At 32.7% G+C, this 13,997-nt stretch overlaps 1 protein-coding gene across 2 annotated transcripts in view; it reads right to left on the minus strand.

The window, feature by feature from the left end:
• Positions 1-384: 384 nt before the first annotated feature.
• The window catches only part of LOC149806828 (3'-5' exoribonuclease HELZ2-like), a 32,991-nt gene continuing 19,378 nt past the window's right edge, over positions 385-13,997 (minus strand). For both annotated transcript variants that reach the window (XM_089958202.1, XM_089958198.1), the window contains 8 exons: positions 13,370-13,513; positions 12,007-12,144; positions 9,816-10,184; positions 8,355-8,608; positions 7,703-7,924; positions 6,807-6,969; positions 3,866-4,033; positions 385-3,554 (listed from right to left, as the gene is read on the minus strand). In XM_089958202.1, coding sequence (XP_089814328.1) covers positions 3,403-3,554; positions 3,866-4,033; positions 6,807-6,969; positions 7,703-7,924; positions 8,355-8,608; positions 9,816-10,184; positions 12,007-12,144; positions 13,370-13,513 — 1,610 coding nt within the window. In that variant the 3' untranslated portion in view covers positions 385-3,402. The remainder of the gene's footprint in view (positions 3,555-3,865; positions 4,034-6,806; positions 6,970-7,702; positions 7,925-8,354; positions 8,609-9,815; positions 10,185-12,006; positions 12,145-13,369; positions 13,514-13,997) is intronic.

Raw genomic sequence — 13,997 nt, forward strand, 5'->3', positions numbered from 1 at the left:
GAATTCTGTAATTATTATTATTATTTCCCAAGAGAAGGCTTCACCTAGAAACATATTCAGAATTCTTTACTTCTTTCTTTTGCAGAGGACAATTTCGGGGTGATAATTTTGCACAATTTTGCGACGTGTTACCTTGACAATCATCTTAAAAGTATGGTTAGTTGCTCATCTTGGAATCATGTTATTTAGATGTAACAATTTCTAATGAAAATTAAATATCACAACTCTGTGTTTCTCTGTGTATCCAAAGGAAATTACACTCCTGATAAATATACTCGCTTTGATGTTATAGGACACATTCTCAATACCAAACACCATTTCCATACATATTGCATACAAATATTGGAAGTCATACTTGTATACATGGCAAGAAGGTAAAATGCATTTAATATATATTCTTTTTTTATTTCTTCACTAGTCATGTACATAATTCAAATAATCTTCATCAGTCATGTACATAATTCAAATAATCTTCACCAATCATGTAAATAATTGAAATAATCTTCATATTAGGTAGTTGATACAAAATGATTTACTTGTAACTGAGTCGATTAGTGTCCAATTTATTAAATAATATCCTAAAATAAAAACATGTCCATCCAAAAATAAGTTGAAGAACATCCACAGCATGAAACATTCAGAAAATACTTAATGCTGTTGTGAGAAAATAAATGTATATGAAATGTATTTAATCATTTAAAGGGATGGGGTGAAAAGAAAATAAGCGGATATATTTTGGATAATAGTATGCAGAAACATTTTTATAGAATCCCATTTATAAAATATAATATTAAAATTATAAACTGTAGTATTAAATATCACAGATTTATTTATATTTACATACAGTATAGAAAAAGACAAATCAGTGGAAGTGCAGATTGCTAATTTATGTTTACATTAACACAAAACAAGTCTCCAGATATTTAAAAACAAAATGATACGGTATTCTACCCGTGTGTAGTCTGCAAATCCGATACATTAATCCATACATGTTATTTCATTAATGGTGAATCTGTCTGTCTTGTGTACAAAATAGTATCTACAAATATGACAACTTATTTTATGACGTCACAGATTATGTGTATGCAACAAAAGATTATTTCAAACGTTTTTGTGACGTGAATAAAATGACGTTATAATAAAGTACAAGAACAGTACGTACAGCTGATCATTCAGATAATGATTAATAGTTGATTTTTCATTCATACGCACATCTCTCTCTCTCTCTCTCTCTCTCTCAAGCTTACTTTTGTCAATACCTTTTGTACATATTATCAAAGGCATAAGTCATAAAATCATGAAAGAAGGAGGTAATTTATGTACACATTGTCTGTACCTTACATATCAGGCTTGTGTTTTCCTGAAGATTAAAACAATAATTGATTTTTCATGAATTATATGAATATATTGCCAAACTGATACCAATTTTATTTTTATTTCAATATGCCATATTTTTACTACATAAATCGTTAATGAACGAAACTACTGCTTATATCATCATCACTAATTATAGCAAGAAATTATTTTGCAAAATAAATGGTATAACGCGATGCAAACTAAACACAGAACCTTTTCATAAAATGATGTTATGCTACAACGTCGAAATCTCTACTCTTTTATAAAATCCCATTAATAAACTATAATATTAAAATTATAAACTGTAGTATTAAATATCACAGATTTTTTTTCTATCTACATACAGTATAGAAAAAGAATAGTCAGTGGAAGTGCAGATTGCTAATGTATGTTTACATTAGCACAAAACAATTCTCCAGATATTTAAAAATAAAGTAATATTGTATTTTACCCGTCTGTAGTCTGCAAATCCGATACATTAATCCATACATGTTATTTCATTAATGGTGAATCTGTCTGTCTTGTGTACAAAATAGTATCTACAAATATGACAACTTATTTTATGACGTAACAGATTATGTGTATGCAACAAAAGATTATTTCAAACGTTTTTGTGACGTGAATAAAATGACATGTTATAATAAAGTATAAGAACAGTACGTACAGGTGATCATTCAGATAATGATTAATAGCTGATTTCTCATTCATACGCACATCTCTCTCTCTCTCTCTCTCTCAAGTTTACTTTTGTCAATACCGTTTGCACATATTAACAAAGGCATAAGTCATAAAGTCATGAAAGAAGAAGGTAATTTAATGTACACATTGTCTGTACATTACCCTATTAGTCTTGTGTTTTCCTGAAGATTCAAACAATAATTGATTTTTCATGATTTATATGAATATATTGCCAGACTGATACCAATTTTATTTTTATTTCAATATCCCATGTTTTTACTACTTAAATCATAAATGAAAAAAAAAACTACTGCTTATATCATCATCACTAATTATAGCAAGAATTTATTTTTTGCAAAATAAATGGTATAACGCGATGCAAACTAAACACAGAACCTTTTCATAAAATGATGTTATGCTACAACCTCGAAATATCTACTCTTGTGTGGAAAAGACCCATAAAAAGCAAACAATGATGATAAAGTAAAAAGCACAAAAAAATGAACTTTTGATTTTACATGGCGTTGGTTCAGCATTAAATTCCATCAAAAGGAACCTTAATTATTCAAATATAATCTCCGAAACACTGAATATGCGTAAATTAGAGACGCTAAAGGTAGCACAGAGAACCTTACAATTAACACTAATTGATTATGAATTCTCTAAACGATGATTTCAAGGAGCTAAAACGGCTGTACACAGTATGGATACTGTTTATTATTTGCAGCTGTTAATATAGAAATATTCTGCTACAATCGTGTGTCTGAAATACTGTCTTTATTCGCTTACAAGTGGTCCAACTGACTGGCTATTGCATAATGCTCCGAGAGATAAGGGTCTATGTTATTTGTTCTACTGATTATTCCAAACATGCTGCATAGACCCAGACCTGATTGTGTTTTATGTGATGGTAGATTACGGTATGAAAAATATCTTTTGATAAGAAATGAATACAGAAAGTATTATATACAGAGAATTGTGATCGTGAAGACATGCCTAAACAGGTACAAACTTATTTCTCAACAAAAAAATAATACAATTATAAATACTCGTAAAAAGATACATTGATGCAAGAACAGCATAGACAAAGACCCACAGACAATGTGCGCAAATATTGCTACTATTAAATACACAACAAAGATATCTTAAATGGTTCGATATGTATTGGGATGAAAAGAAATGAGTAGGAAATATCAAGTTTGTAATTCTGAAAACAATTATCAAGAACAATCGCCCATATATTTAATTTACAACATGTCGAATCCGTGATATTAATATATAATAACTTCTCTTAAAATTAGTATAGAAAGGGATCTGGAGAAAAAAAACTTTCATTACATTCAACCAAATGCATACGCTGATAGTTTTCTAATTCATCTCCATTGACCGTTTGTTTTTACGCCCACGTTTCTGGCGAATTTTACGTGGGAATTGCGCAGCAGTAGTGATGCATCCTCTCTCTTCATACTGGTTGATAAGTCGCTTCCACACTTCATCGCACTGAAGCAGGTTCCGGTTTCCTGTAAGAAACTTGGTATATCTTTAATGAGGTAACGGTTAACGGTTATTCATGTTTCCAGCGTTTGTTTCTCTATTTGTGTGTGTGTGTGTGTGTGTGTGTGTGTGTGTGTGTGTGTGTGTGTGTGTTTGTGCCCATCAGACTAGATGAGTTGCTTGCCAAGAAAGACAGGGTAACAAGGCATATTTTTACTTGTTACCGCTCTAGTTATATTTACTCAACCGTGTTTTATTTGATGAAATAAATGCAATACTATGCAGAGTGGTTACGCTGGTATAATGTTTTGTTGTTTCTAATGTTCCTAATACTTACCCACAATGACAATCCCTTTTCTGGCCCTGGTGAGAGCAACGTTGATCTGATGGTGGTCAGTGATAAATCCAAGGTTCTGCTTGCACCAGCCTAATGTTGGATTGCGTTCTATCATGTACTCAGGCAGGGACCTTACAGTGCTGAACAACACGTAATCCCATTCTCCACCTACCAATTGAAAGCATTTCATTACTTACGTCAGGAAATTTAAAATTTATCCCTTTGCCTAACTGCCAATAGTTTTTCAGTTTGTTCTTGTATGGCCCTTTATCTAAGCTATTAGACCGACAAGCAGTCTGACTGACAGAAATAAACAAATAGATACTGTCAAAATCGAAAGAATTTATAGCATTGGGATTTTGCTATTTCAGCCAAAGGTTTAAGGGATACATGTAAAAGGCCTCATGAAAATCGTCTCCAGAAGAAATGAATGCTTCATCACCAAAATTGTTGCCACATATAAACAGCGCTATATTACATTCTGAACGAATTTTTAGTATCCGGTATTACTTCTACTATCTAAAGGAGAATTCTTTTGGATTGTTCGCAGAGGGCTACTTTTAGTTCAAACTAAAAATTTCGAAGTGCCCGAAACTGTAATGTCCTAATCTATTTAATGTGGCATTCTCAAAAAAATCAGTGTTTATATCTAGCCACCTTTTGATTATTGAAATACACAACACTTCGCTACGCCAAAACTATCTGATGTAAGGTATTTTGTATCGATGTATATTCGTCATTTTTTTTCTTCATAAGAACAATAATGCATTACATTATTTAGTGAAAGTTACTGAGGGAATATTGAGGAAGTGTGTGGTAAATAAGGTAGTCGTATTGATAGGTAAAGGAAGATTCATTTTCGATTAGAAAGCTAAACATCTCTAACAAGACTAATTTCCCCAAATGAATTGTATTCTCATTTCCTGGCAAAATTATGCATAGCGTACATTTGTGTCTGCGACACTAGACTGTATCCGTGTCATAACCATGCAGATGTTTACATTCATAGACCACTGTTGAAGGCGAAATGTCCGAAACGTTTTATAAACATAGAAAGACTTTCGTTATTAAAACAATATAGACTACGTGTGTGTATTGTTATGTATATTTAATTTGTATTGTGTACCTGATGTTTTGTCATGTTTTGCTACCTGACATTTGTCATAATTATGAGTGTAAAACAAGATGTTTATTAAAAATTAAGTTCAAGGCCTAAACGCGTTTGCAATTTTATTTTCCATAATATTCTGTGACATCATTGGTTTTGTGCCAGTTTGTATATAACGGAGACTAGGTAAAAAATTATTCATTTCTGTTTATGATTAGTCTGTATAAATCAGTTTTAATTGTGTTTAGATATAATTTAAGAGGAATTATTTATTCAAATTATTCATTGGAATTACAAAGCGCTCATTGAGTTTTTAGACAAAAACACTATATTAGGACCATTGAGAAGTCATTCAAAGACATCCTGAATTACATCATTGTGGTACATCAGGAATTCCAGATTGCTGGAGTTCATTCGGAACATTCTATACTTTTGGACTTGGGGATGTAGAATTAATTGGGATCTAATCCCCAAAGATGTAAATATATTTTGCATGTTCACTTTGTATTCTAGGTAAATTATTTGTTGATTTAGCTAAAATTGTGGTTTAACGTCTTTCTGTTACATAATTTAAGACCATAGAGTCGTAACAGTATGTGTGCATTATTAGTTTACTGTTTATGACATTGTGCCAGGGTTTCTTACTACTCTAATAACTTTTTATTTGTTTCCGCTAATGCCTCAGGAAATACAGAAATACACCGTGTCAATAGGCAATGTAACGAAATTATTACCCTCTGGAACTTTGTTATTCTTTCCACAATGTAGCAGTAATTAAAAAGCGGCGTTGATTAAATTGAACAATTAAATTTAACTAAAATCAACTGTAAACTTTTTAAACAATTTACGAATGTAATATTTGAAACCCAATAAATTGTACCACCAGTTTATCAAATATTTTCAGCTTTGTCGAAAAAAGAGTGATATGACTGCCAGTCATTCATTGTTGAAAACTGATCTAAATCGATCCGATCTTGAGTCGTTAAAAATTGGGTAATTTCTTCTCGCTTGAACGGAGGTTTCATAATTTCTTACATGATATAAATTTCCCACATCAGGACTTTTTCCTTACCTGAAATCGTTTGGTACATGGAGAGGGAACTGACTGTTAAAATTGTATTGAGTCGGGAAAATATGCTTCTCGTCGGAAAGGTTACATATATAGTGATCTGTGTAGGATTTTGATAAATTATCGCTGTTAATAAACTTTTAAAAGATCTTTATACAATATCCAGTTTATAAATTTCGAATCGACAGAATGAACTATGCCATTTTTTAATTTACACAATTGCCATTAACGCTATAAAACTGAGCACCCCTCACAGCTGTTCTGTAACCTTCAATCGCTACCAATTCGATCCAGAATTAAACAAAAAATCTTTTTACTATGCTACCTTTCTGACCTCACCTGTATGTACACCCCATCTAGAAACTTATGCTCCTTTTCTGACACTCGCATTCTTATTGTGCCCACTGTTAAAACGAAGTCATACGGACAACATTCTTTTGCGTATCAATGCCATGCTACTTGGAACGGATTGCCCATATATCTTAGGCACAAGGACACTGTGATCTCATTCAAGGGTGTCTTTACAGCTAATTTATTTTGACCAAAACAACAGACTTTCAGACTTAATAATGTTTACTTCCTTAACTATTGTCTGCATTTTCTTTTGTACCTTCATGGTGTTTGTTTTTATATTATTGTTGTTGTATATGTCTTTATGTCTTATCTAAGATTATAAAGCGCAAAGCGCTTCTAAAGGAGATGCTCTTTACTAAATCCGCATTATTAATATGATTATTATTATTATTATTATTATTATTATATACCTTGACTGGCCACGACGGTATTCACGTTGACGCTGGATTTGGTGAACCCTTCCTTTCTGAGAGCTTCCCGAAGTTCGTGACATTGGGCATTGTACTGTGAGACAACGTTAATCCAATTACTTTTCACCCCCTCTTTTCTTACCATGTGGAGGAAAATCTTAACCTTTTAAAACATAAGATAAAAATACATTTACACATTTACCTTACTTCAGTATTGCTCTTTGCGATTAATTTGGTCTATTCTGAAATTGTTCATGCTGAATGGCAGTAATTTTAACGTGATATCAATATTAGAAGTATTAGCCTAAAAGATATATATATATATATATATATATATATATATATATATATATATATATATATATATATATATATATATATATATATATATATATATATATATATAACTAAGGAACTAAGTTATATATATATATATATATATATATATATATATATATATATATATATATATATATATATATATATATATATATATATATAACTAAGGAACAAGAACAAATTTTTTATTTTATTATATGTTGATTTATTAGTCACATGTATAGTGATCTGACTTGCCTAGTTCCACAGTGACTTGAGTGATCTCGTCGTTATGCATTGTGACAGACACGACTTTGGAACTTCCGCTTGCTTTAAGGAATGATTGGTGAAACATGTGGACCTTGCTTGCAGCCACGTTTATGCGATTTGAAAACACAGGACCAAGGGTCAATATGAATACTGATTATTATCATCAGTCATTGTTTTACTTTGCAAATTGAAATCCGATTCTCGCTAGATCAGACAAAACACATCAGAGATACTGTTATTGAATATGCAAGTCCTTTGAAATTGTACCCTGAAATTTATTTAAATTGTATTGTGAACATTGGACTCACTATCTGTTCGACTTCGGTTTTGTTGCTCCTGGATTGCTCATTCCCTTCCTCTGTCCTACTGGGCAATACTTCCTCCTTTCCCTCTGTGTGGCAGAAAACATGAGGGAGGTCTTGGTCAAGCCACATTCTTAGAAATAGACCTTCTTCCCATAGGTAAGAAGATCTTGTCTCAAGCTTGCCTTCATAGAATTCGTGTGAAGGAAAGTCACAGAGCCGAGGATTCTGCAAGTGTAAATAACAAAATATTCCAAATAAATCAATAAATAAATAAAATTACAGTAAGATGCGCACGATGTTTGCATGTATCATGTTTGTTTGAATAGTATTTAAAGTTTCTACCCTTTCTTTGTAAAATAATAGTTCTAATGTCATGATTGTATGAATAAAAAAGGTCTTTGATACAATTTCAAATCTAGACGGACTGGTAAAGCGAATGCCTCTAACCTGAATGGCAGAATCATCACACATATCATTCACCTTAAAGGTCAATCGATTTTACTGTAGACTCGGTACACACTATTAGATAATGAACGGCACATTTACTCAACTGAAATTCGATATAAATTACAATTAATAAATAAATTAATAATAAAGATATAAATTCAAATTAAGAAATACAGACATGAGAAGGTCTCAAAGAGATTCAACATACCATGCGATACTGATATTCCAAGAGAGTGTACTTCACGTTGTTGCTTTCCAGGGATTTGGACAGGGCATAACGCTCAAACAAAGACTTCTTTAGGCCAAGTTCAGCGGCCTCTCTGCATTTGATAATTGGCTGAAGTTGCTTGTGGTCCCCTATCAGTACCACCTGTTCTGCTTTGGTGGCAATAATTGGCACTAGACACTGTGGCTCAGGGCACATGGCAGCCTCATCAATAATAATTTGATAAATATCAGTACCTGTAAAAATATACATATTTCATTCATTCAGATCCGCATTCAATAGTCATTAGATCTACTGTAGCTGTTAGATTGTCAATAAAGAGTACAGCTCATGTGTTATTAAACTGTCTCTGACGGATTAAATCTATGTTGTAAAAAAGATGTGTTTTTAAAAACATACAGTAACAGTCAATGCATCTCATCCTCAGACGGGAGTGTGTGTGTGTGTGTGTGTGTGTGTGTGTGTGTGTGTGTGATTGATGTGGGTTTTTAAAGTAGCTTTAACAATTTTTTCAGTCATAGTGTATGGCAGTTTATAGTGATGTCTAGCACTGGAACATGATGCCACAAACATGTAGAATGATGTCCTACCCAGTTACAATATCCTGACTCAAGGCGGACCACTCCTAACATTAACCTCTTAATGCTGAGCGCCAGCGAGGCAGTTTTTAGTACTATTTTTATAAGCCTTTCGTATGACTAGACCGGGGTTCTAACCTGCGACCTACCGTACCTGAGGCGGACGCTCTGGCCACTAGGCCACCGTAGCGGTCTCCATAGGAAGATAACATAACATCGGGATATATTAATGTCATAAGTATGATAATGCAAACAATTTTAATGAAAAGCAGCACAAAAGCATGTGGAAATCTATAATACAGCTCTGCACGTGGCTTGAATAGGTGAGAGAAAAAAAGCAAACTGTAGACCAAAAACAATGAGGTTTCAATAAAGTACTATTAATATCATTGATACTAATCTGTGTGCATGTGTGTGTATTTTGAAAAAAAATTTAATATTGATATATGTTGTATCAATATTGTTTGTGAAAACACGTTTTAAGCGACAGAAGAGGAATTAATAGTTTCGCTTTTCGCTCTAAGCCCGTTCCAACCCTGCCCTGCTTGTGGTGTAAATTCTTTCATACTTGCACTAAAACGTAAATTGTTATAGACTCATCGCCTACGTGTCATAGGTAACAAGATACGGTGTTGTTAATGGCAAATATTGTGTAACTATTAATTGCGGTCAGTTTATTTTAAATAGAATGGGGAAACTATTACTCATTGTTTGTTATTCTCAACCTCATCAACATAATTGACATACACAAATTTGCCACTAGAAGTAACCATTACCACATGGCAATTTTACGTGCCAGTAGCATAAATTAACAAAGGTAGAAAAGCTTTGATTTTCAAGAAAATAACAAATGTCTCTCACACACCTTCCAGAAATTTGGCATTTGAAGCAACAGCTGTAGTACAGAGGATAACATCATGCCTCTTCAACTCATCAACAGTTGCCAATCTCAAAATATGGATGTATTTTTTAACCTCCTTATAGTCAAGAATATAATCAGGTTGTCCAAATTTCTTGTCTAATGCATTGATTTCCTCTGCGTATTTCTTTCCTTTCTTCCTAATGAGGTGATGAAGAGAGAATTCTGCGATATCTTCAGAAGCTTTCGATTCACGCATGCTCCGTTTGGACAGGAAAGTTTTGCCTGGAATTGGAAACTCGACTGCCTCGATTGATCTTCCATACATGCGGACAATGTTAGGACAGTGCTCCTCAAGTCTGTTGATCATCCACTCTGAGAGAAGGACAAATCAAAATAACTTGTGAGAATTTGCAATCTATTTGACAATTATCAAGAACATTGATCTACAGTTGACTTATCTGTTGAGTATCCATGGAAAAATAACTTCATTTTGTTACTCCGTATTTGTTTCCTATATTTTATTAGAGATTTTGAGCCTTGGGTTCATGTTATATTACAGAACTGCTTTCTTTATTAACTTGCTTTAAGTGTGCCAAGATAGTGTAAATGTTTAGCAAAGAAGATTCAGACAAATATTCCACAGATTTACAGAGAATATAATTTAAACCTTTTATTTGAATAAAATTTTTCAGTTAGAATAAATAGTTCGTAATGCTGAGCGCTTTTCCTAAATTACATAATTGAAGAGTATATAATCTTTTGTATCGGCATGTGTCATCACTATACGTGCATTAAACTGGAAGCTGAATTCAATGACGATGAACAATCGTTTCGTGTTTTATTTGAAACAAAAACGACTTATGTTAAACAGTAAATATTCCGAAACAAGCAATACTTGTTTTCTGCTTTTGGACAATTTATTGAAAAAATTACAACACCAAAGTTATGAAAATATATAAAATAAACTATAAGATAATTAGGTAGTAGTAAATGGTAAGGACAAAAAAAAAAACAACAGAAAAGAAGGTTTTCAGGATAACTTAGAGAAGTGTAAATTACAATTCAATCAATATGTTTCTAATTTCATACATACATACATGCATACATGCATACATACATACATACATACATTGTTTCACCTTATCTACGTTGTTTGCTATTAGTAGAAAAGATGATATCATACGCAAATTGAAATATCTCAAATATTTTGCTTGAGATATGAATATGGATATAGAAGGACAACACATTCTTGAATGGATCGAGATATATATTTCTTACCACGCAAATTGTTTTTTAAAAATAGGTTCTGATAATGGCCCTGAATTTGGAGACGATGCCGTACTATCATAAGTTAATCTTTTTATTTAGGTCAGCAATATATTTTAGTAAAGGCGATATTTTAGAAGTCGTTTCATTACGTTTACAACCTGCCTCAAAAATGTTAAAATTTACTCTTTTTTTCCAAAATGAGCATAATCTATCTTCGGCCATAAACATGTTTTCATTTGTGGACAATAATACCGGCTCCATTAGTAGAGCAGAATTTAAGGAAAGTACCACACTGATGCATATTGCGACAGCTGGAAATGTTGCAAATATAACAGGTGCAATGTCTAAAATTTCTTGTATAAGTAAGGGTTTGCCAGACAGTACTCGATAACACATGGAAATAAATGAAGATTATTATGCCCCAGAGCAATCATCAATATTTGGTTAATGTAGGGATAAAGACGCTAAAACTAGGGGTGTTCATTTTGGGTCGACCTAAGAGAAATAACTGCGTAAGTAAAACTGAAAATACAAACCAAATTCATATGTATTATTATTATTATTATTATTATTATTTCCCGTACTTAGGTAGCAGTGAGTCGGGGATCCATCCCACTGACTACCTCAGAGTTCATAATAAGTGCACATTATTTGCACGGGATTGTGGTTAACACTAGTACATGGTATCATATTCTATTTCTAAATTTCATTACAGAATTTAATATTGGTTTCCTATATATATATATATATATATATATATATATATATATATATATATATATATATATATATATATATATATATCAATGTTACTACTAGATTTAACATTCATTTCTTACATGTTTAATACGGTAACTATTTTCTTTCCCGAAAAGCAATAATTCAATCCAGCATTTGATTCGGACAAAAGTCTTGTTAAACTTACTTGTAACTTGGTCGACTGCTTTGTTAGAAGGTCCACAGAAAAGAACTTGCTTTCTTGTATTGCCTTCACGTTCCCACCATTTGTTGATTTTGCTGAAATGATACAGCAGTTTAATTCCTGTGTATGATTTTCCAGTACCTGCAAAGTGGCAAAAATTTACACTTTTGCGCTATAATTAAGTTCCAAAATTAGGAACGTAATGCAAATGATATCAAAACGTTGTATATGGTCTCGTAATCTGACAGTACGACGAAAAAGTGAAAGGGCAATGAGTGTACGGATACAATAAAGAACACGTGAAGTCAACCGCTTATATCCATTTTAATGTACTTCTTTAATGATTTGTGTCGTCGGTAAGTACTGCCCTCAGAGGTCAAGACGTGACCAATTAATTAAGGGTATTGTTTATAAATAATATCTAGAGGATATGAAGTGCATTCTAAATCCGTTTATTTACCTAAATGAGTCAACGAACGATCTCTAAAATGTCGTAGGAATGAAGAGAAGTTTCTGTTAAAAAAAAACACGAAGCAGCACATTGGAGGAGAACACAGTAGTTCCTAACCGGCTTTCAAGAGGCAAACAAAAAATAGACTGGCTCCACATCGCGATTTAATAATAGTTCTTCACATAATATTTTTCGAAAATAGTTCCAAGTCGATAAGATATAACAAAATGTGAAAGACGTGATATTACCAAACGCATCACTATCTGTAATTTAAATCAGGCAACAACACAGCGACAAAGAAAAAAAGCAACATCGCTTCGTGTAGAGACTGTACGCTTGAATCTTATTGATCAAAGTGTACAGTGATTTTGTCAGTAATGACTCTTGAATTTATGTCAGCTAAAATTATTTCCTTGAAAGCGACACTAGAAGTTTACTAGAGCTGCTATTCACATATATGGTCAGAAAAGCAAAAGTTATGTGGCATCTGTTTCCTTGTGCAGCTACATACAAATATGTAATTTTATACATTCTAATAAACATATCAACGGTTTAGATCTCTACAACTGAACTGTTGCTTAAAAACAAACTTTACTTACGGGTTAATATTTCTTTCTTTCTTTCTTTGTTTTGTTTGTTTGTTTGTTTGTTTGTTTGTTTATTCAGGAGTGTTATTTCCCATACATGTTTCGGATAGAATCATCTGACGGACGAGGGAATGGCAAATCGGTACACCAGCATTAAACAGACCCACAAAGTCCCAGACATACATGTAGAGGAAACTATAACGAGTCTCTTTTAGGAAAATGTGTAAGCAGTCTTGCTTATTAAAAAAGAAACGTATGCAATAATCATTGTAAGAGACCTTCTGAACGATCTTCCCTTAGTATTAGATATTAAATAGTAGTACAGTACCTGGAGGCCCTTGGATGAGAGAAAACCTTGATGTTAGGGCTTTAGTGATAGCTTCATGCTGTTTATGATTGTTTTTAGGAAGTGTTCCGACATTAAGGTCTTCCTCCCTAATTAGTCTCTCTGCCAGACGTAGGTGATCCTTTTCTGCAAAAACAAATATGTTTATTGAATTTTGGAAAATGTATAATTGTTTTAGTTTTGTTAATTGGCAGAATTGCTATGCCTCTGGAGAAGTTACAGTGTCACGTGTCATATTTTGTAAGACATGTTTATATTGTATTTCTTAGATGTGTGTACACAACCAAGCTAATGTTATTCCAATGAGATATTAAGTATATAATACACATATTCCCAGACAAATTCATATACAGTTAGCTCATTTCACAGATACCTGACAAATACGCATCGGAAATAAGATATTACTTGATTCTGAAGAAAACATCCGCTCGTTGTGATTTTCATTTACGTTTCCAGCAACCAAATACAAGATGCACCGCTTTTGTAATAATACGTAGAAATTAGACACGTTACCGATTAGGCATAATTATACAGTTTACCATTACGATTGGAATAATGCATATTAAATTTTTTTGTATGTTGGAAAGTGATACTTGGTTTCAGAGAATGA

Source organism: Sinohyriopsis cumingii, chromosome 1, assembly GCF_028554795.1.
Source record: "Sinohyriopsis cumingii isolate HCF-2022 chromosome 1, ASM2855479v2, whole genome shotgun sequence".
Lineage (NCBI taxonomy): Eukaryota > Metazoa > Mollusca > Bivalvia > Unionida > Unionidae > Sinohyriopsis > Sinohyriopsis cumingii.